Source organism: Bubalus kerabau, chromosome 19 (assembly GCF_029407905.1).
Source record: "Bubalus kerabau isolate K-KA32 ecotype Philippines breed swamp buffalo chromosome 19, PCC_UOA_SB_1v2, whole genome shotgun sequence".
Lineage (NCBI taxonomy): Eukaryota > Metazoa > Chordata > Mammalia > Artiodactyla > Bovidae > Bubalus > Bubalus kerabau.
This window is the reverse complement of record NC_073642.1, coordinates 59,343,339-59,370,644: the sequence shown is the minus strand read 5'-3', so window position 1 is coordinate 59,370,644 and position 27,306 is coordinate 59,343,339. Positions and strand designations below refer to the sequence as shown.

Below are 27,306 nucleotides of genomic sequence, written 5' to 3'. Positions count from 1 at the left end.
AAAGACTTGGCTTCCTGTTCTGGATTGGTGCTCATTCTTACAGAGTTCCTGCCCTACACCCACCACCTACAGGGCTCTGTAGGTGCCCCGCACCCTGCCTGGTGAACAAGAACACAGCTCGGACATTTACTGAAGGTCACTGCATCTCAACTTTATTTCTTATGATTCTTTGAAGAATTTTGGGAGGCAGGGGACTTGTCATTTGGGAGACTGACATCCTGATGCCCTGGAGGGTCATTTCCAGAATGGGAGCCCGTTTCTGCTTCAGTAATGGGTCCTCCTGGAGGAGCTGTAGGAATCCCACAGCAAGGCCCCCAAAAGTGCCCCAGCAGATCCCAGGAGGATGTTGGATGGTGTGGAAAGGCCAGTTGCCCCTAGGGGAGAGGAGAAGGTTAGAGCACAAGAGGACAGGCAGACCCAGCAGTCCCCGGCAAGACTGTGGATGTCAGAGACCCCAGGACTGACTAGAGGCCCTAGACACCAACACCCCACCCCTGTTTCCTCCTCTACTTCTGAGACCCCAGGATATCTGCTCGGGGAGGGGCGGCTGCACATGGCTGCCCAAAGAGGAGACATGAACTCCAATGATCAGCCCATCAGCGACGGACAGAGCCTCTGAGAAATGACAGGCTGCCCCTCCCCTTCACAGCACCAGGCTGGGCTTGGGGAGGAGTGGGCACCTAACCAGGTTTTTGGGGGTTGATGAGGAATGCAGGCCTCCTGAGCCACACACCCTTCATCCCGCCACCCCACACCCAACCAGAAGAGGGAACAGTGACGGGGATACAAAGGACCAGTGGGACACTGAGGACCACGAAGCTGGAAGAAGCCCGTCTGCTTCTTTAGCATCTGGATCAATCTTGTGCTGATTTGTTACCCCTCCCCCGCCTCCTCCCAGGGAGACACTTACCCTTGGACTGGAGGTTGGAGACTAGGCTCCCAGAGGGAACTCCGCCTCCATTGGCTCTTGCAGTTGATGACATCATCTTGGCCGCTAAGGAGGAGCGGGAGATTCCTGTTCTGGTGAAGCCCACGGTGTCCAGCAACCCAGGCACAGCCCTCACGGCCATGACTGTAAGGGCAGAGACACTTCAGGGCTAGCTGCGAGGGACAGGCTCACCAGACCTCCCTGACACCTTCCTGGGGGGTTGAGGTGAGGGGTCCTCTTCGCTCTCCTCAGACCATAGGGCCAGAGGCAAGGGAAGGCTATAGGTGTGGACACAACAGGGTGGACACCCACCCCGACACCCCATCCTCCTCCAAAAACCTGGAACCCAGGCCTGCTCCTGACTCTGCTTGCCTGTGACCCTGAAAGAGTCAGCAGTCCTCCCTGGGCTTTAGTTCGCCCTTTATGAAATAAAGTTGAAACAAGGAGGGGTCTTCAAATGCCCCCTTTTGGTGGGAACTGGTGTCTTTCATGCAAGCACAGGCCCAGAGTATGAGGACAGAACTGCTCTTCTGAAAAGGTGCCGGGTGGAAACTTCTGTCCTCTGCCCTGAGGCCACCAGTGAGCATCCCCCCAGGGTCTCTACATCTCCAGACAGTGCAGGCATAGGACCTTCTGCAGCCAGGAACCTTCTGTGTCTACACCGTCCACACGGCAGACACATGTGGCCACTGAGCACTTGAGACTGTGGCTGGTATGACAGAAATGTTTCATTTTCTTTTAATTTTGGCCACCGTGTGGGAGGACCCTGGCCAGAGGCCCAGCAGGAAACCGCTAGGCTTGCTGGATGACTAGAGGGTCGTAGGCAGAGCAGTTCTGAGTAATCCACACAACTCAGCTCACACATTCCTTACAGCCATTTGGAAGGGCCCCTGGCACTGCTTTCCGGGGAGGAATCATGGATTCAGACAGATCTACCAACTTGCCTGGATCCCAGTCTGCACTTGGGAGAAGCTGAGATTGGAAGTGGTTGTTATGAATGAGTTTCCTTCAGTTCCTTCTTAGCTAGGTTCTTGTTACCTCAAGAATTCAATCTCTGTTCCCTGTCCACCCCACCCCTACGCACCCAGGTCTTGGGGCTGAAGGCAATCTTGGACTTGGTCAAGGAAGGTTGCTCCCAGGAGCCCAGGGACAGGGGTAGATGGGGCCTTGACCTTCTTCCCAAGGAGACTTACCTCCTCCAATCACAGCAGCTGCAGTCATGCCTGGAGACAGAAAGAACCCCTGTGAGTGCCCAGCAGTGGACTTCCACTGAGTCTCTGCTGCTGTCCCAGTGGGAAGTGTTCCCTGGAGTTGGGATCACAGGAGACAGAAGCCCTGTGTGGCTCTCTCTGCTTTTACAGAGAAATCTGATTTCCCAGAAATCAGAGGAGGATGGACAAGAGTCCAGAGCTCTGTGATGCTCCAGATGGGGAGAGGAACCTGCCTTGAAAAGGTTTCATGCTGCTCTTTGAACTTAACATATTTTGGTATCATTAAAAAAAAAATCAAGAAAAGCATGCTACTTTTTTGCAATGGAATATATTTGACTGTTCTGTCTGTTCATCTTCCAGACACCCTATGCCCATCCCAGGCTACAGCTGGAGTGGAAGACCCCCATCCTCCAGGGCTCAGCCTACTTGTGACTTTCTGCAGGAAGCCCCCCTTATTCCCCCATTAGAAAGCACCATGCTTCCTCTGCATGTCCTGCCTTGAGGCTGGAGCCCCTGGCTACACTGGACAGAGCACGCCTGGACCAGATTGAGTTGCTCAGAGCTCTTGGGTCTGGCAGGGACTAGGGATTTTGGATACCTGGGACAGTTCCAGAGATTTCAGGATCTGCAAGAGTGAGCTCAGATAGCTCTCCATGAAAAAGAGTCTTGGTCCCAGGCAAGGGAAAGAAGTTGGAAAAGCAGTCCCCACCCCCCAGTCATTTCTGGAAGGTTGTAGCTCATGGCTCACCAACATCTCTCTCCATCAGGACCCCTGACCTGTCTTAAGGGTTTCCATTTCTGCACAGACGATGTTTTCAACAAACTGATCTTGCAGTTCTCACCTCCTCACTTCCAAGGATCTTGGATCCTATGCCACACACACCCAAGGTCATACCCTAGGCCAGGGGTTCCCAACCCCAGTACTGGTCCCTGGCCTGTTGGGAACCCAGTCGCACAACAGGAGTTGAGCGGCAGGTGAGCCACGAAGCTTCATCTGCATTTACAGCCGCTCCTCCTCGCTCCTATTAACGCTTGAGCTCCACCTGCTGTCAGATCAGCCGCAGCATTAGATTCTCGTAGGAGCTCGAACCCTACCGTGAACTGTGCTTGTGATGGATTGATGTCGCCCACTCCTTATGAGAGTATAATGCCTGATGCTCTGAGTTGCAGCTGAGATGGAGATGGTCGGACTGGGGAGCGGCTGCAAATACAGATGATCACTAACAGAAAGGTTTGACTGCACAAGGACCATAGTAAATGAATACATTGCAGACGCATATCAAAACCCTACTAGTGAGTGGCAAGTGACAAGCTGCATCTGGTGGCAGGCTTTCAGTCAGAATCCGACACTTATTTTAGTCCCCACATGTCCCACTCACTATTTTCTTTACCACTTCCATCCTTGCCTCTTTCCTGCACTGTGCACTTGTTTTAGTCACAGTTTTGGTAAGCCCACAAGCTAACCCTCGACAAAATAAGTAAAAAAAAAAAAAAAAAAATTAAGCAAATGTTGCTGAAGGGTTTCTTTGAAAATGGAGAAAGACCCAACGATGAGACTGTAGAAGACTCTAAGATGGCCAATGAAGAGAAAGCTACATTTGAAAGAAAATACCAAGAGTGCTACTTAAAGTACAAGTTCATTGCAGCAGGTGATTCACATTCTCCAATCCTGCTTTGTATAATACGTGGGACCAGCTACCCAATGAAGTTGTGAAACCTTTAAAACTGCTTTGCCACATGGAGACCAAGCACCCTGCATTAAAAGACAAGCCTTTGGGGTTTTTCAAAATAAAAAAAAATGTGAACATGAAGAACAGAAGCAATTATTGAAGGCCTTCACTTTATCAAATGTATCTGCACTGAGGGCATCATTCTTAGTGGTTAACTGCATTGCTAAATCTAAGAAACTGTTTACTATTGGTGAAGAATTGATCCTGCCTGCTGCTAACGTCACTTGTCATGAACTTTTAGGAGATGCTGAAGTTCAAAAGCTGGCATGTGTTCCTCTTTAGGAGAGGCTAAAGTTCAAAAGCTGGCATGTGAAACAGCAGACATATTGAGGCCAATTGTTAGAAAGGATTAATGAGTGACCGTGGTATGCAATCGGAGAAGGCGATAGCGACCCACTCCAGTACTCTTGCCTGGCAAATCCCATGGGTGGAGGAGCCTGGTGGGCTGCAGTCCATGGGGTCGCTAAGAGTCGATCACGACTGAGCGACTTCACTTTCACTCTTCACTTTCCTGCATTGGAGAAGGACATGGCAACCCACTCCAGTGTTCTTGCCTAGAGAATCCCAGGGACGGGGGAGCCTGGTGGGCTGCCGTCTATGGGGTCGCACAGAGTCGGACACGACTGAAGCAACCTAGCAGCAGCAGCAGCAGTGGTATGCAGTTCAGGTTGGTGAATCTACCGATGTTGACCACAAGGCAACTTTACTTGTTTTTATGCGATATATTTTTCAGGAGGATGTGCAGGAGGATGTGTTACGTGCCCTTTTCTTGCCAAGCAAAACCACAGCTTCAAAACTATTCAAGTCTCTGAATGACTACATACCAGGAAACCTGAACTGGTCATTTTGCATTGGTATATGCACGGACGGAGTGCATGCCAGGACTGGATGGAATTCTGGTTTTCACCATATTGGTCAAAGTGGTCACCGCTGAATGTGAGTCTACACACTGTGTCATCCACAGAGAAAGGCTCGCCCTCTGAAAAATGTCACCTGAACTTAATGTTTTGCAGGAAGTGATGAAAATTATCAACCACATTAAAGTACGTGCCCTTAACTCATGTCTGTTCGTGCATTCATGAGGAAATGGATGCAGAGCACAAACGTCTTCTCTTACACACAGAAATGAGACAGCTTTCTAAAGGTAGATCACTGGCCAGCAGTTTTGAGTTGTGAGAGCTGCTCCAGGGATTTCTTTTAGAAAAGCAGTCACCACTGGCAGCATATTTCAGTGACACAGAAGGTGTTGAAAAACATCCTTACTTGTGTGACATATTCAACTTGCTCAGTGAACTCAGTCTGACACTTCAGGGGAGAATGACAACTGTTCAAGTCAGCAGGTCAAGTGGCTGCATTTAGAGCCAAACTGGAATTACGCAGGCAATGAATGAACACTGGGAATTTTGACATGTTTCAAATATTAGCAGAGATTTGGAAAGAGACTCGGTCAGGGTCGTCTTTCTCCCAACTGGTGCATGATCCACTTATTTCAGCTTTCAAAAGAGTTTGAGCATTACTTCTCAACCACAAAAGACCCCTGAACTGGGAAGGAATGGATCCGTGACCCATCTGTAAATAAGCCAGGTGAACTGACTTTGTGCCTGCTAGAAGAGGATCAACTGCTTGAGATCACAAATAACAGTGGCCTTGAAAGTATGTTTGAGATGACTTCAAATCTCCGTATGTTCTAGATTAAAATCAAGGCAGAATAGCTTGAGATCGCCACAGAAGCACTGAAAAGCCTGCTTCTGTTTCTGACAGCCTATCTTTGTGAAGCAGGGTTTTCTGCAGTAACAGTAACCAAAAGCAGATGACGGGTAGACTGGACATAAGTAAGACACTTCAGGTATCATTGTCTCCTGTCACCCTCAGATGGGACCATCTAGTTGCAGGAAAACATGCTCAGGGCTCCCATTGATTCTGCATTATGGTGAGTTGTACAATGATTTCATTATATATCACAATCCGATAATAATATGAATAAAGTGCATGATAAATACAATGCACTTGAATCATCCCCAAACCATCCTCCCCCTCCCTGCCTGTATCTTCCCTGAAACTGGTCCTGGCGCCAAAAAGGTTGGGGACTAGGGCCCTAGCCCAAGCTAACCACTATGGGAACAACTACCCATGTGTGCGAGTTAAATCTCACTTAATTCAGATGAAATAAAACTTAAAACTCAGTTCCTGAATTGCATGGACCACTGCTCAAGTGCTCAATAGTTGCATCTGGCTAGTGTGATCTACCACACTGGGTCATGCAGGGCACTACCCTGCGTGAGGGCACTACCAGAGAGTGCTGCCCTAGACCCGTCACCAGCGAAAAATCCCTCTCTCTATGATCAATGACCAGCAATCCCGTGATGACTCTCACCTCCTCCTCTTACAGATTCTGACTCTAACACAGCCTTCAACATTTCAGCAAACACAATGAGATTTTCAATCTCTGCCCAGGCACACCTCGGCGATACTGTCAATCGGGTTACAGATCACCAAAGTAAAGGGAATATCATGTGAACTTTTTGGTTTTCAGTGCATATAAAAGTTATGTCTATATACAAGTTATATTCATGTATCACTAGACTATACCCTAGTCTGCTAAGGGTGCGATAGCCTTATGTCTAAAAAGACAATGTGCATACCTTAATTTAAAAATACTTCATTGCTAAAAATGTGAACCTCCACCTGCCAACTCTTAAGTTGTTACAAATCTTCAACTTATAAAGGGCATGCCCGTGTTAGTTTCCTGAGGCTGCAGTAAGGAATTGCCATGAACTGTGCTAATTCTCTCATGTTTTCTCCCAGTCAGAGAAAGTCAAGATCAAGGTGTAAAGAGAGCCAGGCTTTCTCTGAAGGCTCTAGGGGAGGATCCTTCCTTATCTCTCTAGCATTGTTGTCTAGCTGTTGGTGACAATCTCTGACTTGTGGCCGCATCTCTCCAATCTGTTTCTGGCTCTACCACTGCCATCCTAGTCACCATCACCTCTTGTAGTCCCAGACCAGGGATGGGGACAATACAGAGGATGCTGGCTGCTGGGTACAGGGAAGAAGAATGAAGGTGTTAAATCTCCTCCTTGTCCCCTGTGGCCCATAACTTAAAGTCCACCTGTTCCATGAGCATGAGGGGGTCCCTGCATGATCAGGCTTCTGCTTAGATACTAGGGAATGAATAGAAGCCACCTCCCTGCCTTCTGATGTTCAATCTTTTGCTGGCCAAATCCAGGCACATTTTTAAGGACTCTGCCATCCAACACATCTTCCAGAACCTGCCCTGAGCACACGTTCCCAGTCTTCCTCGGCCACCTTCACCTATAGACTCCCAAGTGTGAATTAGTTTTGCTCTTGCTGCCACAGAATTTCCCACAAGGCAATATGATTCTCTGAAATCTCTGCTGGATTTTGAGTTCTTTCAGGTCAAGGGCCAAGCTGCATTCACTGCTGCTTTCTCCTGTGCCAGGCACAGGCTTGGGATCAAGGAGGCACCGAAGGAGGAGTTCAGAGAAAGAAGTACTAATCCAAAGTGCACCTTTGGGCATCCTAAGTCATGCTATGGTGTGAATGTTTGTGTCCCCAAAAAATGATATATTGGAACCTAATGCCCAATATGATGATGTTAGGAGGTGGCCCTATGGGAGCGGATTAAGACTTGCAGGCAGAGCCCTCCTGATTGAGGTCAATTTCCTTATAAAAGAGATCCAAGAGAGTTCCTCTTTTCCTCCCAACATGGGAGGTTAATGCGAAAAGATGGTTCTTCCAGGATGTGCGCTGTCACCACACACAGAGTCCACTGGTGCCTAGATCATGACTTCCCAGCCTCCAGAACTGTGTAAAAAATAAGTTTCTGTTCTTTCTAAGCCATCCGATTTACTGCATTTTGTTATAGCAGCCCTAATTCACTATCAACAGAGTGAAAAGGCAACCTACAGAATGGTAGAAAATATTGGCAAAACATGTATCTGTTTAGAGGTTCATATTCAGGATATAGTATAAAGAATTCCTCCAACAACAGAAAACTTGATTTAAAATAATTTGATTTAAAAATGGGCAAATGTGCAGTGCAACTGGAGAAAGCCCACATGCAGCAATGAAGGCGCAGTGCAGATAAAAAAAATAAAGGAAATATGGGCAAAGAATCAGAATAGACATTTGCCTAAAGATATACAAATGGCCAACAAGAAAAGAAAAATATACTTAATATCTGTAACCATTAGGAAATTCAAATCAAAACTGCAACGAGATATCACACCACACCCATCAGGAAAGCCACTATATAAAAAAAACAAAAATGGAAAATAACAAGTGTTGGTGAGGATGTGGAGAAACTGGAACATTTGTGCACTGGTGGTAGGAATATAAAATGGTGCAACAAACATGGAAAACAGTGTGACGGTTCCTGAAAAAATTAAAAATAGAAAATCATATAACCCAGCAATCCCATTTCTGGATATAGATCCAAAGAAATTGAAAACAGGGTCTTAAAGAGATATTTGCACCCCACGTTCATAGCAGCAGCGATCACAGTTGCCAAGAGGAAGCAAACTAAGTGTGGATGAATGGATGAATGGATCATTACCACATGGTATAGATGCCCGAGAGGATGTCATTCAGCTTTAAACAGGAACTTCTGACATAATGGGGAACCTGGGGAACCTTATGCCAACTAAAATAGACCTGTCAGAAAATAACAGATGCTATATGATTCCACTCACATGGAAATTAGATTAGATTAGTTGAGCAAAGAGACGGAAGGAGCTGTGGTTGCCAGGAAGTGGCAGGAGGAAAACAATAGTTAATGTGTAATTGAGTTTCAGTATGAGGAGATGAAAAGAGTTCTGCAGATCGGAGGCACAGTAACACGAATATGGTTACCACTGTTCAAGAGCTGACTCACTGGAAACGACCCTGACGCTGTGAAAGATTGAGGGCAGGAGGAGAAGGAGGTGACAGAGGATGAGATGGTTGGCTGGCATTACCGACTCAATGAACATGAGTTTGAGCAAACTCTGGGAGATAGTGAAGGACAGTGAAGCCTGGCGTGCTGCAGTCCATGGGATTGCAGAGTCAGACACGACTTAGTGACTGAACAACAAAAAACAACAATTCAGTGTATGCTAACAAATGGTTGTGTTTGTTAGTCACTCAGTCCAGTCCACTCTTTCTGACTGCATGAATTGTAGCCCGTCAGGCTCCTCTGCCCACGGAATTCTCCAGGCAGGAATACTGGAGCGGGCAGCCGCTCCCTTCTTCAGGGGATCTTCCCAACCCATGGATCGAATAGAGGTCTCCCGCATTGCAGACAGATTTTTTAACATATGAGCCACCAGGGAAGCCCAGTTGTTTTGGTATATTTCATACTATGTGTATTCTGAAAGGACTTTAAAAGAACTCTGTGACTTTTACTGCCGTGGCCCTAGGCTGGCCCCACATTAGACGTGACTCTGCTCTTGGAGGGTGTGTTCTGGGAGGACATTAGTGACCTGGCCCTGGGGCATCAAGGGAGGAGCACAAATAGAGAAATGAAACTTACCTGCCTTGGGTGCTGTGGGGCAACAGGGCTATCATGGGCAGTGACCTTTAACTGGCAAAGAGCCGTGCCCAAGCCTGTGCCACGTGGCTGTCAGGCGTCTAACCTGAGCAGCACCTCTGCCCCACCTAATTGGAAGTGACCTGGTCCTGAGAGACCCCTAAGAGTGACCTCATCCTACCCCTGTCCTTAAAAACAAACCTATAAAGGCCCAGAGAGGGCAAGTGACTGGCTCTGGGTCACTCAGCAAGTCAGAGGCAGAGCTAAACCCTGAAGTGTGGTCCCTCTGATTCTAGAGCATCATTTATTTCATCTCCTGGACACTGTGGCTTTTTTCTGACAGTGTGGCAGAGAGATTCCATCAGGAAGACTGTCCTTACACTGCCAACTTAGCAGGTAGAGCTGAGCAGTGGGTGTGGGGTGAGGATCTGTGGATTGGTGCTCAGAGATACCTTACCTGCATAATGGTAGAAATTGGGTGGGTCTCTGGGGTCAGAGCCAAAGTCATCTTGGTCCTGATGTGGCCCCTGTGGTGGCTTCCCAGGAGAAGAGCCATAGGAGTCCTGGTTGGTTGACTGGGAAGGTTCTTCTTCCTCTGGAAGAAAGAAATAATGGGGGAGCACACAGCGGGGTGGGCAGCTGGGGAACAGACCCCACACAGCCCCCTCCACCCTTTCCGGAAGCCCCCAGGACCTCTGATGTAGGGAGGGGAACTCAGGGGAAGCTGAGCTGAGAGGTGTCAAGGGTGCTTGGAGGTGAACCAGGGAGAAGACAGAGAGAGGGAGGCCCAGCACCAGTGGAGAGCTGGGGGTCCTGACTGCACAGAGCAGGAGGCTGAGGCCCACAGGAAAGAGACTTGATGGGCACCAAGTCAGAACCCAGACCCCCGCTGCCCACCCAGGAACCCCAGGCTCCGGGCCACCCACCCTCGGGAGCTTTCCCAAGGGCACTCACCTTCCGGCAGCAGTTCTGGCAGGAGGGAGCCCAAGGCATTGCCTTCCCCGCTCTCTATGGCTCTGGCTGACATCCTGGAGGCAGTGTGGGAGCACTGGTTCTGGATCCAAGGACACCACTGTCTTTCTGAGAAACAGAGTGTGAAGTAAAAACTGCTCTGCCTGATTTCAGGCTTCCCTGATAGCTCAGTTGGTAAAGAATCTGCCTGCAATGCAGGAGACCTGGGTTCGATTCCTGGGTTAGGAAGATCCCCTGGAGAAGAGAAAGGCTAGCTACTCCAACATGCCGGCCTGGAGAATTCCATGGACTGTATAGTCCTTGGGGTCACAAAGAGTCGGACATAACTGAGTGACTTTCAGGAGGGCATCTGTCTTCCGTTCCAGCCCTGCCCTCTGTCCCATTGCAGCCTGTGGACCACTTCCAGCCCACCCCCTTGATCTGTTCAGACCACAGTTTTGAAGTTAATAATGACTTTGCTTGGCTCCCTGATCTCCAGAATCCTGGCCACCTCTAACACCCCATCTCTGTCCCCTGCTCACTGCCCACCTGTCTAAGTTTCAGGGCTTCATAGTAACCTGGGTCAAGACAAGACCAGAGGTTCCCAATGCCCCATGGTAAAGGTGGGCTCAAGCCCCCTCCGCACACTCAGCTCTGGTCACAGGGTCAGCAGTCCTGATGGAAGTGGAGAGGGAGGCTGAGAGTGGAGTCCCTTTGCTCCCTCCCCTCCCCACCTCCCAGGCCCCCACTTACCCTGCTTAGTATTATTGGGGATCAAAGAGTAGTGTGTGAAGCCCGGCCCAAAGTGAGGCTGTTGAGAACTCCAGCAGGCTAAATAGTCCCTCCCTGGATTACCTCTGACTTCAAGAGTCCAAGAGGGAAGTGAGTCACCCTCATCCCTGGCTTGGTGCCACGTAGACCTCAACTTTGCATGCTAATGGGAGGATGAGAGGCTGAGCTTCCCTCCCAGATTCCCCTTCTTGGATATGTGAGGAATCCCTAGTCCACCTTTTTATAAAACTTACCTGCAATTCTTGTGAACTATATTTTCCCTTCCCTCCACCATTTGTAGGTTTATGGTACAAAATATTTTTCCTTGGCTGACAAATGACACAGAGCCCTAATCTCATATCTGTAATAACTGAGGAGGCAGAGCAGGTTGATGGTCAAAGCATCATTTCTAACCAGTGCCTGGGGAGGAATCCTTAGTTGCGACTAAGGGAGTGAAATACCCTTGATGTGCCTTACTTTGGTGACACTCTGGCATTCACAGAATTGGTGGTATTACTGCATTTACTTCTTTTTGTCCCTTGATGTATGGAAGTGTTAGTTGCTCCGTCATGTCTGACTCTCTGTGATCCCGCCAGGCTCCTCTGTCCATGAAAGTCTCCAAGAGTACTGGAGTGGGTTCCCTATTTCCAGGGGATCTACCTGACACAGGAATTGAACCGGTGTCTCCTGCATTGCAGGCAGATTCTTTACCAGCTGAGTTACCAGGGAAGCCCCCTAAGACATATATATATATATATATATATATATATATATATTCCTTATATATATATATTCCTTATTATTATATGACATATGTAAATATTATATATTCTTATATAGGTATATATTTTACTTATTTTACATTATCTGCTAAAAGGAAATGAAAGCTGAACACTGAAGAATTGATGCTTTTGAACTGTGATGTTGGAGAAGACTCTTGAGAGTCCTTGGACTGCAAGGAGCTCCAACCAGTCCATTCTGAAGGAGATCAGCCCTGGGATTTCTTTGGAAGGAATGATGCTAAAGCTGAAACTCCAGTACTTTGGCCACCTCATGCAAAGAGTTGACTCATTGGAAAAGACTCTGATGCTGGGAGGGATTGGGGGCAGGAGGAGAAGGGGACGACAGAGGATGAGATGGCTGGATGGCATCACTGACTCGATGGACGTGAGTCTGAGTGAACTCCGGGAGTTGGTGATGGACAGGGAGGCCTTGCATGCTGCAATTCATGGGGTCGCAAAGAGTCGGACACAACTGAGAGACTGAACTGAACTGAACTGAAGAAAGAATAGCAAATTAGTTGTTTTACCCTTAATTTTGTTTTACTATTTTTGTTATGCAAAGCAGGACCCAATGCAGGTCCAGCTGCTTCCAAAACGAGGTCTTGGAATGGCTCTTATTTGCTCCCTCCTAACGCTTGTATCTTCCCTGCCCATCTCATGCCTACCCGGCCTAGAGACTTGAGGGTCACCTGATGCAGACCAGGCTTGTTGCCCCAGAGTCCTAGTGCCCAGCAACAGGTGGGTGATTAAGGACTGATGAGACTCAGTTCTTCTCATCCAGTGGTGAATGTTTTGGAGTTTCAGCATCAATCCTTCCAATGAATATTCAGGACTGATTTCCTTGAGGATTGACTGGTTTGGCCTCCTTGCCATCCAAGGGACTCTCAAAAGTCTTCTCCAACACCCAGTTCCAAAGCATCAATTCTTCAGTGCTCAGCTTTTTTTATAGCCCAACTCTCACATCCATCGGAGAAGGCAATGGCACCCCACTCCAGTACTCTTGCCTGGAAAATCCCATGGATGGAGGAGCCTGGTAGGCTGCAGTCCCTGGGGTCGCAAAGAGTCAGACACGACTGAGCGACTTCACTTTCTCTTTTCCCTTTCATGCATTGGAGAAGGAAATGGCAACCCACTCCAGTGTTCTTGCCTGGAGAATCCCAGGGACAGGGGAGCCTGATGGGCTGCCGTCTATGGGGTCACACAGAATCGGACACGACTGAAGCGACTTAGCATCAGCAGCAGCTCACATCCATACATGACTACTGAAAAACCTTAGTTTGACTAGATGGACCATTGTCAGCAAAGTAATATCTCTGCTTTTTCATATGCTGTCTAGGTTGGTCATAGTTTTTTTTCCAAGGAGCAAGCGTCTTTGAATTTCATGGCTGCAGTCACCATCTGCAATGATTTTGGAGCCTCAGAAAATAAAGTCTGTTACTGTTTCCATTGTTTCCCCACCTATTTTCCAAGAAGAGATGGGACCAGATGCCATGATCTTAGATTTTTGAATGTTGAGTCCTAAGCCAGCTTTTTCACTCTCCTCTTTCATTTTCATCAAGAGGCTCTTTAGTTCCTCCTCAATTTCTACCATAAGGGTGGTGTGAGCTGCATATTTGAGGTTACTGGTATTCCTCCCAGCAATCTTGATTCCAGCTTGTGTTTCATCTAGGCTGGCATTTCACACAGGGTACTCAGCATATGAGTTAAATAAGCAAGGTGACATCCAGGAGCTCTACAGATACATTGAAAGGGCATGGAGAATATGGTCATCCTGGTAATCGAGGTGGTATGGTAAATGACCCTTAATGACATCATCTGTGTGCGTGCCTTCCACCCACATCCCCCACTACCACAAACTCTACACCTGTTACAGAATCTAAGCTCATATTGCTTGCCACATGACAGGGCAAGAAATTGAGAGAAAAATTGTTTGGGCAATGAATAGAGACTTTATTCAAAATGCCAGGAGACTGAGAAGATGGTAGACCAGTGTTCCCAAGAACTCTCTTCGTAGGGCTGGAATTCAGTCTTCTCTGATAATGAAAGAATGGTGTAGCTGGTTACTGGAATCTTCTTGATGCCTTTCTTCTTGCAGCTTATCCAGGTAGGTCTGGTCACAAGGTTCTGATGTTGTTGTTTGCTTGCTCAGTCGTGTCCGACTCTTTGCGACTCCATGGACTGTAGCCCGGCAGATTCCTCTGTCCATGGCATTTCCCAGGTAGAAACATCCAGTTGGACAAATGTTATTCTCTTTCCAGAAACTTTGTAAATTTATTTTTTAATTGAAGGATAATTGCTTTCCAGAATTTTGTTGTTTTCTGTCAAATCTCAGCATGAATCAGCCATAGGTATACATATATCCTCTCCCTTTGAACCTCCCTCCCATCTCCTGCCCCATCCCACTCCTCTAGGTTGATACAGAGCCCCTGATTCAGTTTCCTGAGCCATACAGCAAATTCCTGTTGGCTGTCTATTTTACATATGGTAATGTAAGTTTCCATGTCACTCTTTCCATACATCTCACCCTCTCTGCCCCTTCCCCATGTCCATAAGTCTATTCTCTATGGTTCTTTCTCCACTGCTGCCCTGTCAATAAATTCTTCAGTACCATTTTTTAAGGTTCCATATATATGCATTAGAACATGATATTTATCTTCCTCTTTCTGACTTACTTCACTCTGTATAATAGATCTTAGGTTCATCCAGTTCATTAGAACTGACACAAATGCATTCCTTTTTATGGCTGAGTAATATTCCATTGTGTATATGTACCAGGTTTCTTTATCCATTCATCTGTCAATGGACAATTAGGTTGCTTCCGTGTTCTAGCTATTGTAAATAGCGCTGCAATGAACGGTGGGATACATGTGTCTTTTTCAATTTTGGTTTCCTCAGGGTATATGCCTAGGAGTGGGATTGCTGGGTCACATGGTGCTTTTATTCCTAGCTTTTTAAGGCATCTCCATACTGTCTTCCATAGCGGCTGTACTATGGTTACATTGTACATATGGCTGTACTATGGTTTCGTTGCCACCAACACTGCAGGAGCGTTCCCTTTTCTCCACATCGTTTCCAGCATTTACTGCTTTTAGGCTTTTTGATGATGGATGGCCATGCTGACTGGTGCGAGGCGACATCTCACTGTAGTTGTGATTCGCATTTCTCTAATAACGAGCGATCGTGAGCATCCTTTCCTGCGTTTGTTAGCCATCGGTGTGTCTTCTTCTGAGAAATGTCTGTTTAGGTCTTTTTCCCACTTTGATTGGGTTGTTTGTTTCTCTGGTATTGAGTTGTATGAGCTGCTTGTATCTTTTGGAAATTAATCCTTTGTCAGTTGTTTCATTTCCTATTATTTTCTCCCATTCTGAGGGTTGTCTTTTCACCTCCCGTCTAGTTTCCTCTGCTGTGCAAAAGCTTTGAAGTGTAATCAGCTCCCAGTTGTCTACCTTTGTTTTTATTTCTATAACCTTGGGAAACTTATGCTAATTGAAATAAATCAGTCAGAAAGAGAAAAATACATCATGATTCCATTTACTTGGAAATTAGTTTAATTTGGTCAGATTCATAGAGGCAGAAAGGACTGTGGCTGCCAGGAGCTGGGGGCAGGAGGAAAAGGGTAGTTAATGTCTAATGCTTATAGAAGTTCAGGTTGTGGGGTGGGGAAAGGAGTTCTGGAGATTGGGTGCACAAAATGTGAATACAGTAAGCACTGTTCGATGCACACTGACAAAGGTCATGGTGGTATTTAAGGCTGTGTGTATTCTGCCATGATTTATTTTTAAAGCATGTGCCTTTGGTGCCCTGGCCCTGGGCTGGCCCTGTCTTAGAGGTGACACTGCCCTCGGAGGGTGTGTCTTTGGAGGACATTATCGACCAGGCCCTGTGGTATCAAGGGAGGAGCACAAATGGAGAAATGAAACTTACCTGCCTTGGGTGCTGGGGAGCAACAGGGCAGGCGTGGCAAGAAGCCGTGCCTGAGCCTGTGCCAGCCGGCTGACCAGGAGCCAGAGCAGCCTCTGTGTCCTACCTAATTGGAGATGACCTGGATCTGGGAGACCCTTAAGAGTGACCTCATCCTACCCCTGTGAGGTCCGAGGTGGCTCCTCTCTCTGCTCTCTATGGTTTTAGCTGTCATCCTGGCGGCAGTGTGGAAACAGGATGCACAGCCAAGGACTCCTCTATCTTTCTCACAGACAGAGTTAGAAGGTCAGAAGTGCTCTCCTGATTTCTGAAGGACTAGGGGGCAGGCACCTCTCTACTGCCCCAGCCCTGCTCTCTGTGCTATGACAGTCTGTGGGCTACTTCCAGCCCACCCTGCTAATGTGCTCAGAAAACAGTTTTGAAGTTAGTGATGACTTTGCTTGACTCCCTGACCTTCAGAATCCTGTCTACCTCTTAACACCCCATCTCTGTCCGATGCTCACTGCCCACCCAGTCGAGGTCTTAGGGTTCAGAGCACCCAGGTTTGGGACAAAACCCAAGGCTCCCAAAGTCACATGGTAAAGGTGGGCTCGAGCCCCCTCCCCACACTAACCTCTGGTCACAGTGACCACAGCCCTAGATGCTGTGGGTGGAGTCCTGTACTCCCTCCTCTCCCGCACTGCCCAGGTCCCTGTTTATCCTGGTTGATAAGTGTCTGGGAATGAAGAGCAGTGTGGCAAGTTCTGCACGGAGTGAGTCTGGGCCCTCTAAGCGGCTGTATAGTTCCACCATGGATGATATCTAACCCCGAGAGTCCAAGGAGCAAGTGAGTCAGTCTCTTTCCAGCTGTGGTTTCTCCCCTACTTTGCTAATGGGACAATGAGAGCCATGGGCTGGTCTTGGGCAGGAGCATGACTTTCCCTCTCAGAATCCTCTTCTTGCATATGTTTGAAATCCACAGTCCTCCATTTTATAAAACTCACCGGGCTTCCCTGCTGGTCCAGCATTGAAGAGTACAACTTCCAGGATAGCAGACACAATTCGATCCCTGCTCCTGGAAGATCCCACATGCCATGGATCTACTAAGCCCGAGCACCCCGACTACTGAGCCCTCGCACCTACCTCCGTGCTCTGCTAAAGAGAAGGCACTGCCACGAGAATCCTGCCCATGACTCTTGCTGCTCTGAAGAGTAGCCCCTGTTTCTGCAACTAGAGAAAGCACGTGCACAGCAACAAAGACCCTGCACAGCCAAAAGTAACTAAATAAATAAAATGCTAAATAAACATTCACCTGCAATTCTCAGGAACTTTATTTTCCCTGTTCCCCATGATTGGCAAGTTTACAGTCGAAACATTTTCCCTTGGTTGACATATGGCACAGAGCCCTAATCTCATATCTGTAATAACCGAGGAACCAGTGCAGGTTGGCGGTTAAGAGCAGGATCTCTGACCAGTGCCTGGGTTGGAATCTTTACCCGTGACCTTCGGGGAGTGATTTACCCTTGTTGTGCTTTAGTTTGGTGGCACACAGGCACATACAGATTAGATGCTATGACTACATTTGCTTCTTTCTGTCCCTTACCCCTAGTGGAATAAGTCTCATGGAAAGTGTACATTTGTCAGTCTCCTTCTCCTGGGGCTGGAGCTCAGTAAATATGATTTGAATGACAGAATGAATATGGACAAGAAAGGGGAAGTGACAGTGAGTGTGAAGCTGGGCTGGGGTGGGAGGACAAGGGGCAGGAAATGAAAGAAGGGGCAGAATCAGGGGTGGAAGAGGGCACTGCTTGGGACAGGTGACTGTCCTGGGAATGAGGGCCTTGTCCCTCCTTCCAGAGGAGGATAGGAGGGACCAGAGGCAGGGCGCTGTCTGTCCCCCACCCCAACCCCTGCTTAAGCTTTAGGACAACAACTCCAAACATTTCAGCAAATCCTGCTGCAGTTTCCCTGAGACACTGCGAGATGCTGTCCATGGGGATAAGAGTGGAGAGTTTGCAGGAGTTGGAGAAGGCAATGGCACCCCACTCCAGTACTCGCCTGGAAAATCCCATGGATGGAGGAGCCTGGTGGGCTGCAGTCCATGTGGTTGCTAAGAGTCGGACATGACTGAGCGGCTTCACGTTCACTTTTCACTTTCATGCATTGGAGAAGGAAATGGCAACCCACTCCAGTGTTCTTGCCTGGAGAATCCCAGGGACGGGGGAGCCTGGTGGGCTGCCGTCTATGGGGTCGCACAGAGTCGGCCACGACTGACTCGACTTAGCAGCAGCAGCAGCAGCTTGGTGTCACTTGGTATTGGCTCCACTTCCCTGGAGAATTCAGGGCATGAGAGACACCTGCCACCTACAGAAGCAGGCAGATTCGTTTCTCTGAATTTCCTGTCACTGGATGGTAGCTAGAGGAAATTAAACTAGATGAAATTAAAAGATGCTTACTCCTTGGAAGGAAAGTTATGACCAACCTAGACAGCATATTAAAAAGCAGAGACATTATTTTGTCAACAAGGTCCGTCTAGTCAAAGCTATGGTTTTTCCAGTGGTCAGGTATGGATGTGAGAGTTGGACTGTAAAGAAAGCTGAGCACCGAAGAATTGATGCTTTTGAACTGTGGTGTTGGAGGAGACTCTTGAGAGTCCCTTGGACTGCAAGATCCAACCAGTCCATCCTAAAGGAGATCAGTCCTGGGTGTTCATTGGAAGGACTGATGTTGAAGCGGAGACTCCAATATTTTGGCCACCTGATGCAAAGAGATGACTCATTGGAAAAGACCCTGATGTTGGGAAAGATTGAGGGCAGGAGAAGGGAACGACAGAGGATGAGATGGTTAGATGGCATCACCGACTCAATGGACATGAGTTTGGTACACTCTGGGAGTTGGTGATGGACAGGGAGGCCTGGCGTGCTGTGGTTCATGGGGTCGCAAGGAGTTGAACACGACTGAGCGACTGAACTGAACTGAACCAAGATGGTAGCTAGAAAGACACCTTATGGAACAGAAAAGACTGGTGCCTTCAGAGTACCTGTGACATTACAAATTCTTGAACACAGGTAAGAGAGAAGTAATCTACTGAGAGGAAAGGAAAACAAAACCTTTGCTTTATTAGAATTCCCAAAGAGAGTGCTTACGGAATAATGTTTTAAAAGTCTTTAACAAGGAAGTCAGGGCACTTCCCTGGTGGTTCAGTGGTTAAGAATCTGCCCTCCAGTGGAAAGGACACAGGTTTGACCCCTGGTCAGGGAATTAAAATCCCACATGTCAAGGAGCAACTAAGCCCAAGTGCCACAACTACCGAGCTCGTGGGCCTCAACTAGAGAGTCCGTGTGCTTCCAGTAAATGTCCACCTGGAACAACAAAGACCTGAGCAGCACAGCTAAGACCCAACGCTGCCAAATAAATAAATAAATATTAAAAAAAAAATAGAAACTCAGCCTTGGGAGTTCCTGGAGACCCAGAGGTTAGGACACTGTCCTTCCACTGTAGGGCACACAGCTTCCATTCCTTGTCTGGGAGAAAAGCTTCAGCATGCTGAGATGTGGACAAAAAAAAAAAAAAAAAAAAGTCAGACTAGAAGAGGTGATTCTTAAAGAGAGAATTGTTTACTACCAATGAATATTTGAGAAAACATTCAATCTTGCTGACAGTAAAAATAATTTTAAAAAAATTAGCTGTGTGTGTGTGTGTGTGTGTGTTCCATGAATCATTCAGTTAGAATTTGGCTGCAGATATCAGGACTCACTCCAGCTAACTGAAGCAGAATGTGTTTTTACACAAGGAATTCCATGCCTATAAAAGCACCCCAGGATTGGAGAAGGTTCAAGGTTGAGTCTCTGGGAATGAACACCCACCCAGGAACATTGAAGGACTGGGCCACCAAGCATGCTGGGACTACTGCCTTGATCAGGAACCAGAGACACTGGGAAGCCACTCTGGGACCAAACTGCCTTGTATGTCATGTCTGCAGATAAAACGATGCATCTCAGTCAGGTGAGAGCTGGATTCTGACTCCACTGCTGCTGCAGAAGACCTAGTCCTCGATACTGTGCTTGGCAGCAAAGCAGCAGCCCTGTCTCCCTGCCTGATACAAGATCCAGTGCCTTTGCAGAACCGGTGTCGCCAGAGAATCTGGGGAATAGGGTCATTACTCTCTGTCCTGGGGGTTCACAGCAGGGGGGTGAAGCAGAACTGAGTGAGGACGACCCCCACAGCTGCTCCAGAGAAAGGAAATAAAAACACTCGGTGTTGGCTCGGGGCCAGGAAAGCTGAATGCTCCCGCCTTGCTGGGGGGGATGTGCTCTGATACCTCGGTCCCAACCGGCAACACAGAAATGTGTGATCACCAGTGTCACTCCACTCGATTCAGAAATACTCTTTCTGGGAATTTATTGTAAGGAAAGAGTCAGATATGTGCACAAAAATATCTGTACGTGATTGATTTTCATGGTGTTATTCAGGACAGCAAACCTTTAAAACAGGACGAAATCAAGGACTCATAATTTTATGCCCCTGAATAGCAGACATCTATGTGGCCCCTGACGCTACTGTCAAAGACCAGTTCACCAGTAAGTGAAAGAAGCCTGGGAGAGTTGAACAATAAAGAAAGCTGAGCTCCGAAGAACTGACGCTTTTGAACTGTGGTGTTGGAGGAGACTCTTGAGAGTCCCATGGACTGCAAGGAGATCCAACCAGTCCATCCAAAGGAAATCAGTCCTGAATATTCAATGGAAGGACTGATGCTGAAGCTGAAACTCCAATACTTTGGCCACCTGATGTGAAGCACTGACTCGTTGGAAAAGACCCTGATGCTGGGAAAGATTGAAGGCAGGAGGAGAAGGGGATGACAGAGGGTGAGATGGTTGGGTGGCATCACCAACATGAGTTTGAGTAAGCTCCAGGAGTTGGTGATGGACAGGGAGGCCTGGCGTGCTGCAGTCTATGGGGTTGCAAAGAGTTGGACGTGACTAAGCGACTGAACTGAACTAAAGTGAAAGAAGCCTGAGTTCAAGGACCCTCACTTGCACTGGTTCTGTCCAGGAGATTCCCTGAGAACAATTCTGCAGTTTGCTAGCATTGCTATCATTCAGTTCAGTTCAGTCGCTCAGTTGTGTCTGGCTCTTTGTGACCCCATGAATCGCAGCACGCCAGGCCTCCCTGTCCATCACCAGCTCCCAGAGTTCACCCAAACTCTTGTCCAGTCGGACGGGACTGATTGACTAACACTTTCACTTTTGGTCACAATTGAGTGGAAACAGACCTGGCTTCCTGTCATGGATATCACTGCCCATTCTTATAGAGTTCTTGGCCCATATCCGATCACCAGTGGCTCTACAGATGCCCTGCACCCTGTCTGATAAATAAGAACCCAGTAGGGACACTCATGAAAGGTCACAGCATCTTGCTTTTACTTCTTATGATTCTTTGAAGAATTTTGGGAGGCAGAGGGCTTGTCATTTGGGGGACTGACACCCTGAGGCCCTGGAGGGTCGTCTCCAGCATGGGAACCGCTCTCTTCTTCAGTACTGGATCCTGGTGGAGAAGGGGCCTTCTTTTCTCAACCCCACAGCCAAGCCCCAATTTTTGCCCCAGCAGAGCCCAGGAGGATGTTGGATGATGTGGAAAGTCCAGCTGCCCCTGGGAAAGAGGACGAGGTTAGGGCACAAGGGGACAGGCAGGCCCAGCAGCCCTCAGCAAGGCTGTGGAAGTCAGAAATCCCAGGACCATCTGGAGGCCCAAGAAATAGACATCCCACCTTTGTTCCCTCCTCTACTTCCTGATACCCCAGGATGTCTTGGGGGGAGGGGAAGCTGCACACGGCTGCCCAAAGAGGAGACATGAACTCTGATGGTCAGTCCATCAGCGACAGGACAGACCCTCAGAAATGACAGGCTGCCCCTCCCTCCACAGCACCAGGCTGGGCCCAGGGAGGGGCCCTATCTATAGGGTTGAGGAGGAATGCCCGCCTCCTGGGCTGCACACCACTCATCCCACCAACCATATTCCCAAGTAGAAGAGGGGACAGTGAGGGTAACACAAAAGACCAGGGACCCTGATGGCCACGAAGCTGGAAGAAGCACAGAGGCCTCCTTCAGGCTTGGCCTCTTGCCTGAATCCTGAGCTGGTTTGTCACACCCTCCCCATCCTCCCACCCAGACACCTACCCATGGACTGGAGAGTGGCCACCAGGCTGCCGGCGGCACCTCCACCCCCATTGGCCACAGCGGCCGCTGACATCATCTTTGCTGCGATGGAGGAGGTGGCGATTCCAGCCCCGGTGAAGCCCATAGCACCCAGCACCGCGGGCACAGCCGCCACGGCCAGGGTACAGGGAGACAGGAGATTTGGGGTTGGCCCCATGGGACTGACTACCCAGTTCCTCCCTGACATCTTCCTGTGAGATGATGTGAGGGATCCACTTTGCGCTCCTGAGAGCCTCGGTCTCCAAGGTAAAGGAAGGTTGTAGATGTGGACACAAGTAGGTAGATGGGACCCATATAGGAACCTGAATCCCAGGCCTGTTTGTGCCTCACTTTGGCACTGGATGAGCTCCAAGGATTATAAAGCGGTTCTGAGGAATCCACACAACTCAGCTCACACATTCCCTACAAGCCTTTGGAGAAAACCCTGCCCCAGCTTTCTGGGGAGAAATCACAGATTCAGATAGCTCTAACGCCTTGCCTGGGTTCCCACAGTCTGCACTCGGGAGAAGCTGAGATTGGCAGTGGGTGCTGTGAATGGCTTTGCTTTGGTTCCTTCTTGGCAAGGTTCTTGTTACCTCAAGAATTCCACCTCTGACCACTTCTACCCCACCCCTACCACCCAGTTCTTGAGGCTCAAGGCAATCTTGGACTCAGTCAAGGCCAGACTCTCTCAGGTGCCCAGGGACAGGGGCACATGGGGCCTTGAGTTGCTTTACAAAGAGACTCACCTCCTCCGATCACGGCTGCAGCAATCTTGCCTGTAGACAGAAAGAACTCCGGTGAATAGCCAGCATTTGCCTTCCCCCCTTGTCCCTGCTGCTGTCCCAGTGGGAAGGGTCCCCTGAAGTCAAGATCACAGGACAGAGCAGTCCCTGTGTGGCTCTCTCCGCTTTTACAGGAAGTCTGATGTTCCGGGGATCAAGGAGATAGACAAGAGTCCTGAGCTCTGTGATGCTCCAGATTGGGAGAGGCACCTGCCTTGAAAGCGTTTCATACAGCTCTTTAACTTCAATACCTTCAGTATCATTTTCAGACACTCACACACACAGACACACACAAATCAGAGAAGCATGCTGCTTTTATTTGCAACGGAATAAATTTGACTGTTCTGGTTTGTTCATCTTTCAGACACCCTATGCCCTTCCCAGGCTATAGCTGGAGTGGAAGTCCCCCCTCCTCCAGGGCTCAGCCTATTTGTGACTTTCTGCACAAAGCATCCCTGATTCCACCATCAGGAAATGTGTCTCCTGCTTTGTGGCTGCCTCGCTTCGATCTCTCTGACTGCCACCCTCGTGGGCATCACCTCTCCTTGTCCAGGATCAGAGATGGGGGCAACACACAGAATGAGACACATCTGTTGGCTGCTGGGTACAGAGAAGAGTGAAGGTGTTGGGGTCTCTCCTAGCCCCCTGTGCCCACAGGTGAAAGTTCATCTCCTTCGTGTGGATGAGGAGGCAGCTCTCGTTGATCTGGATTCTGCTTCTATCCTGGAGAATGAATAAAAGCCATGCCCAGCCCTCAGCATTCAATCTTTAGCCTGCCACATCTAGGAACATCTTCCAGGACTCTGCCACACATTCCCAATGTTCCTGAGCCACCTTCACCTAAAGACTCAATGTGAATCTACTGTGCTCCTGCTGCCACAGAATTTTCCACAAGGCAGTATGATTCTGTATCATTTCTGCTTTTTGAGTGTTTTAAAGTCAAGTATAAATCCTCCTTCTCTGCCGTCTCCCACCATGCCAAGTATAGGCTTGGGAACAAGCAGGCCTTGAAGGAGAATATCAGAAAAAGAAATATGAATGGAGTGCATCTTTGTGCATGCAAAGTCGTGTTATGATCTGAATGTTTGTGTTCCCATAAATTCACATACTGAAACCTAATACCCCATGTGATGGTGTTAGGAGGGGAGCTTCTGGAAGGTGATTCGGTCTTGAATGCAGAGCCCTCTTGGTTGAGATGAATTTCCTAATGAGAGAGACTCCTCCAGCCCTTCCTCCTGCCAGTTCCATTGTTCCTCCCAGCATAGAAGCTCACAAGGATGGCTGTCTAGGAAGTGAGCTCTCACAACACACAGAGTCTGCCAGTGTCTTGCTCTGTGACTTCCTAGGCTATACATGTGAGAAATAAATTTCTGTTCTTCTTAAGACACCTAGATTATGGCATTTAGTTATAGCACCCATAATGATCTACATCAAGACACAATCCACACAGTGGAAAGCAACCTATAGAATGGGAGAAAACATTGGCAAATCATGTATCTAGTAAGGGACTAATATTCAAGGTATGGTAGATAGAATTCCTATGACAGAAAACTCAAAGAACTCAGTTTAAGATTGGGCAAAGAATTCAATTAGACAATTCCCTCTGTTCAGTTTAGTCACTTAGTCGTGTCCGACTCTTTGCAACCCCATGAATCGCAGCACGCCAGGCCTCCCTGTCCATCACCAAGTCCCAGAGTTCACCCAAACTCTTCTCCATCAAGTCAGTGATGCCATCCAGCCATCTCATCCTCTGTCGTCCCCTTCTCCTCCTGCCCCCAATCCCTCCCAGCATCAGAGTCTTTTCCAATGAGTCAACTCTTTGCATGAGGTGGCCAAAGTATCGGAGTTTCAGCTTTAGTATCAATCCTTCCAAAGAACACCCAGGACTGATCTCCTTTAGAATGGACTGGCTGGATCTTCTTGCAGTCCAAGGGACTCTCAAGAGACTTCTCCAACACCACAGTTCAAAAGCATCAATTCTTTGGCGCTCAGCTTTCTTCACAGTCCAACTCTCACATCCATACTTGACCACTGGAAAAATCATGGTCTTGACTAGATGGACCTTTGTTGGCAAAGTAATGTCTCTGTCTTTGAATATGCTATCTAGGTTCATCATAGCTTTCCTTCCAAGGAGTAAGCGTCTTTTAATTTCATGGCTGCAGTCACCATCTGCAGTGATTTTGGAGCCCAGAAAAATAAAGTCTGACACTGTTTCCACTGTTTCCCCATCTATTTCCCATGAAGTGATGGAACCAGATGCCATGATCTTCATTTTCTGAATGTTGAGCTTTAAGCCAACCTTTTCACTCCTCTTTCACTTTCATCAAGAGGCTTTTTAGTTCCTCTTCACTTTCTGCCATAAGGATGGTGTCATCTGCATATCTGAGGTTACTGATATTTCTCCCGGCAATCTTGATTCCAGCTTGTGCTTCTTTCAGCCCAGTGTTTCTCATGATGTACTCTGCATAGAAGTTAAATAGTCAGGATGACAATATACAGCCTTGACATACTCCTTTTCCTATTTGGAACCAGTCTGTTGTCCCATGTCCAGTTCTAACTGTTGCTTCCTGACCTGCATATAGGTTTCTCAAGAGGCAGATCAGGTGGTCTGGTATTCCCATCTCTTTCAGAATTTTCCACAGTTTATTGTGATCCACACAGTCAAAGGCTTTGGCATAGTCAATAAAGCAGAAATAGAAGTTTTTCTGAAACTCTCTTGCTTTTTCCATGATCCAGCAGATGTTGGCAATTTGATCTCTGGTTCCTCTGCCTTTTCTAAAACCAGCTTGAACATCTGGAAGTTCACGTATTGCTGAAGCCTGGCTTGGAGAGTTTTGTGCATTACTTTACTAGCATGTGAGATGAGTGCAATTGTGTGGTAGTTTGAGCATTCTTTGGCATTGACTCTCTTTGGGATTGGAATGAAAACTGACTTTTCCAGTCCTGTGGCCACTGCTGAGTTTTCCAAATTTGCTGGCATATTGAGTGCAGCACTTTCACAGAATCATCTTTCAGGATCTGAAGTAGCTCAACTGGAATTCCATCACCTCCACTAGCGTTGTTTGTAGTGATGCTTTCTAAGGCCCACTTGACTTCACATTCCAGGATGTATGGCTCTAGGTGAGTGATCACACCATCGTGATTATCTGGGTCGTGAAGTTCTTTTTGTACAGTTCTTCTGTGTATTCTTGCCACCTCTTCTTAATATCTTTTGCTTCTGTTAGGTCCATACCATTTGTGTCCTTTTTCGAGCCCATCTTTGCATGAAATGTTCCCTTGGTATCTCTGATTTTCTTGAAGAGATCTCTAGTCTTTCCCATTCTGTTGTTTTCCTCTATTTCTTTGCATTGATCACTGAGGAAGGCTTTCTTATCTCTCCTTGCTATTCTTTGGAACTCTTCATTCAGATGCTTATATCTTTCCTTTTCTCCTTTGCTTTTCGCTTCTCTTCTTTTCACAGCCATTTGTAAGGCCTCCTCAGACAGCCATTTTGCTTTTTTGCATTTCTTTTCCATGGGGATTGTCTTGATCCCTGTCTTCTGTACAGTGTCACGAACCTCTATCTATAGTTCATCAGGCACTCTATCAGATTTAGTCCCTTAAAATATTTCTCACTCCCACTGTATAATCATAAGGAATTTGATTTAGGTCATACCTGAATGGTCTAGTGGTTTTCCCCACTTTCTTAAATTTCAGTCGGAATTTGGCAATAAGGAGTTCATGATCTGAGCCACAGTCAGCTCCTGGTCTTGTTTTTGCTGACTGTATAGAGCTTCTCCATCTTTGGCTGCAAAAAGTATAATCCATCTGATTTCGGTGTTGACCACATCTGGTGATGTCCATGTGTGGAGTCTTCTCTTGTGTTGTTGGAAGAGGGTGTTTGCTATGACCAGTGCGTTCTCTTGGCAAAACTCTATTAGCCTTTTCCCTGCTTCATTCCGTATTCCAAGGCTAAATTTGCCTGTTACTCCAGGTGTTTCTTGACTTCCTACTTTTGCATTCCAGTCCTCTTTAATGAAAAGGACATCTTTTTTGGGTGTGAGTTCTAAAAGGTCTTGTAGGTCTTCATAGAACCGTTCAACTTCAGCTTCTTCAGCGTTACTGGTTGGGGCATAGACTTGGATTACTGTGATATTGAATGGTTTGCCTTGGAAATGAACAGAGATCATTCTGTCATTTTTGAGATTGCATCCAAGTACTGCATTTCAGACTCTTTTGTTGACCATGATGGCTACTCCATTTCTTCTAAGGGATTCCTGCCCACAATAGTAGATATAATGGTCATCTGAGTTAAAATCACCCATTCCTGTCCATTTCAGTTCGCTGATTCCTAGAATGTCCACATTCACTCTTGCCATCTCCTGTTTGACTACTTCCAATTTGCCTTGACTCATGGACCTAACATTCCAGGTTCCTATGCAATATTGCAGTTTACAACATCGGATCTTGCTCCTATCACCAGTCATGTCCACAACTGGGCATTGGAAAAGTATGATAGATTCTAAGAGTAACTGGTTAAGACTACAGACT

At 47.6% G+C, this 27,306-nt stretch overlaps 2 protein-coding genes and 1 pseudogene across 3 annotated transcripts in view; 1 reads left to right on the top strand and 2 right to left on the bottom strand.

Moving 5' to 3' along the window:
• The window catches only part of DDX24 (DEAD-box helicase 24), a 326,942-nt gene that overhangs the window by 263,600 nt on the left and 36,036 nt on the right, over window positions 1-27,306 (top strand). The window lies entirely within an intron of this gene.
• Window positions 131-3,733, bottom strand: LOC129634388 (interferon alpha-inducible protein 27-like protein 2A; annotated as a pseudogene).
• Window positions 21,142-27,242, bottom strand: LOC129633948 (interferon alpha-inducible protein 27-like protein 2). Its single transcript, XM_055555901.1, has 4 exons — window positions 27,212-27,242; window positions 22,744-22,770; window positions 21,974-22,138; window positions 21,142-21,446 (listed from the first exon to the last, which is right to left on the bottom strand). Exons 1-4 carry the CDS (start codon window positions 27,240-27,242, stop codon window positions 21,367-21,369), a joined length of 303 nt encoding a protein of 100 aa, XP_055411876.1. The 3' UTR covers window positions 21,142-21,366.

What these genes read in the sequence shown, in the direction of transcription:
- LOC129633948 (XM_055555901.1), bottom strand. Translation starts at nt 27,242, where the DNA reads ATGACTGGTGATAGGAGCAAGATCCGATGTT. An exon ending in TAGGAGCAAGATCCGATGTT is followed by an intron (nt 22,771 to 27,211) that starts GTAAACTGCAAT and finishes TTCTGTCTACAG; the next exon opens with GCAAGATTGCTGCAGCCGTG. An exon ending in GGCCACTCTCCAGTCCATGG is followed by an intron (nt 21,447 to 21,973) that starts GTAGGTGTCTGG and finishes CCTCTTTCCCAG; the next exon opens with GGGCAGCTGGACTTTCCACA.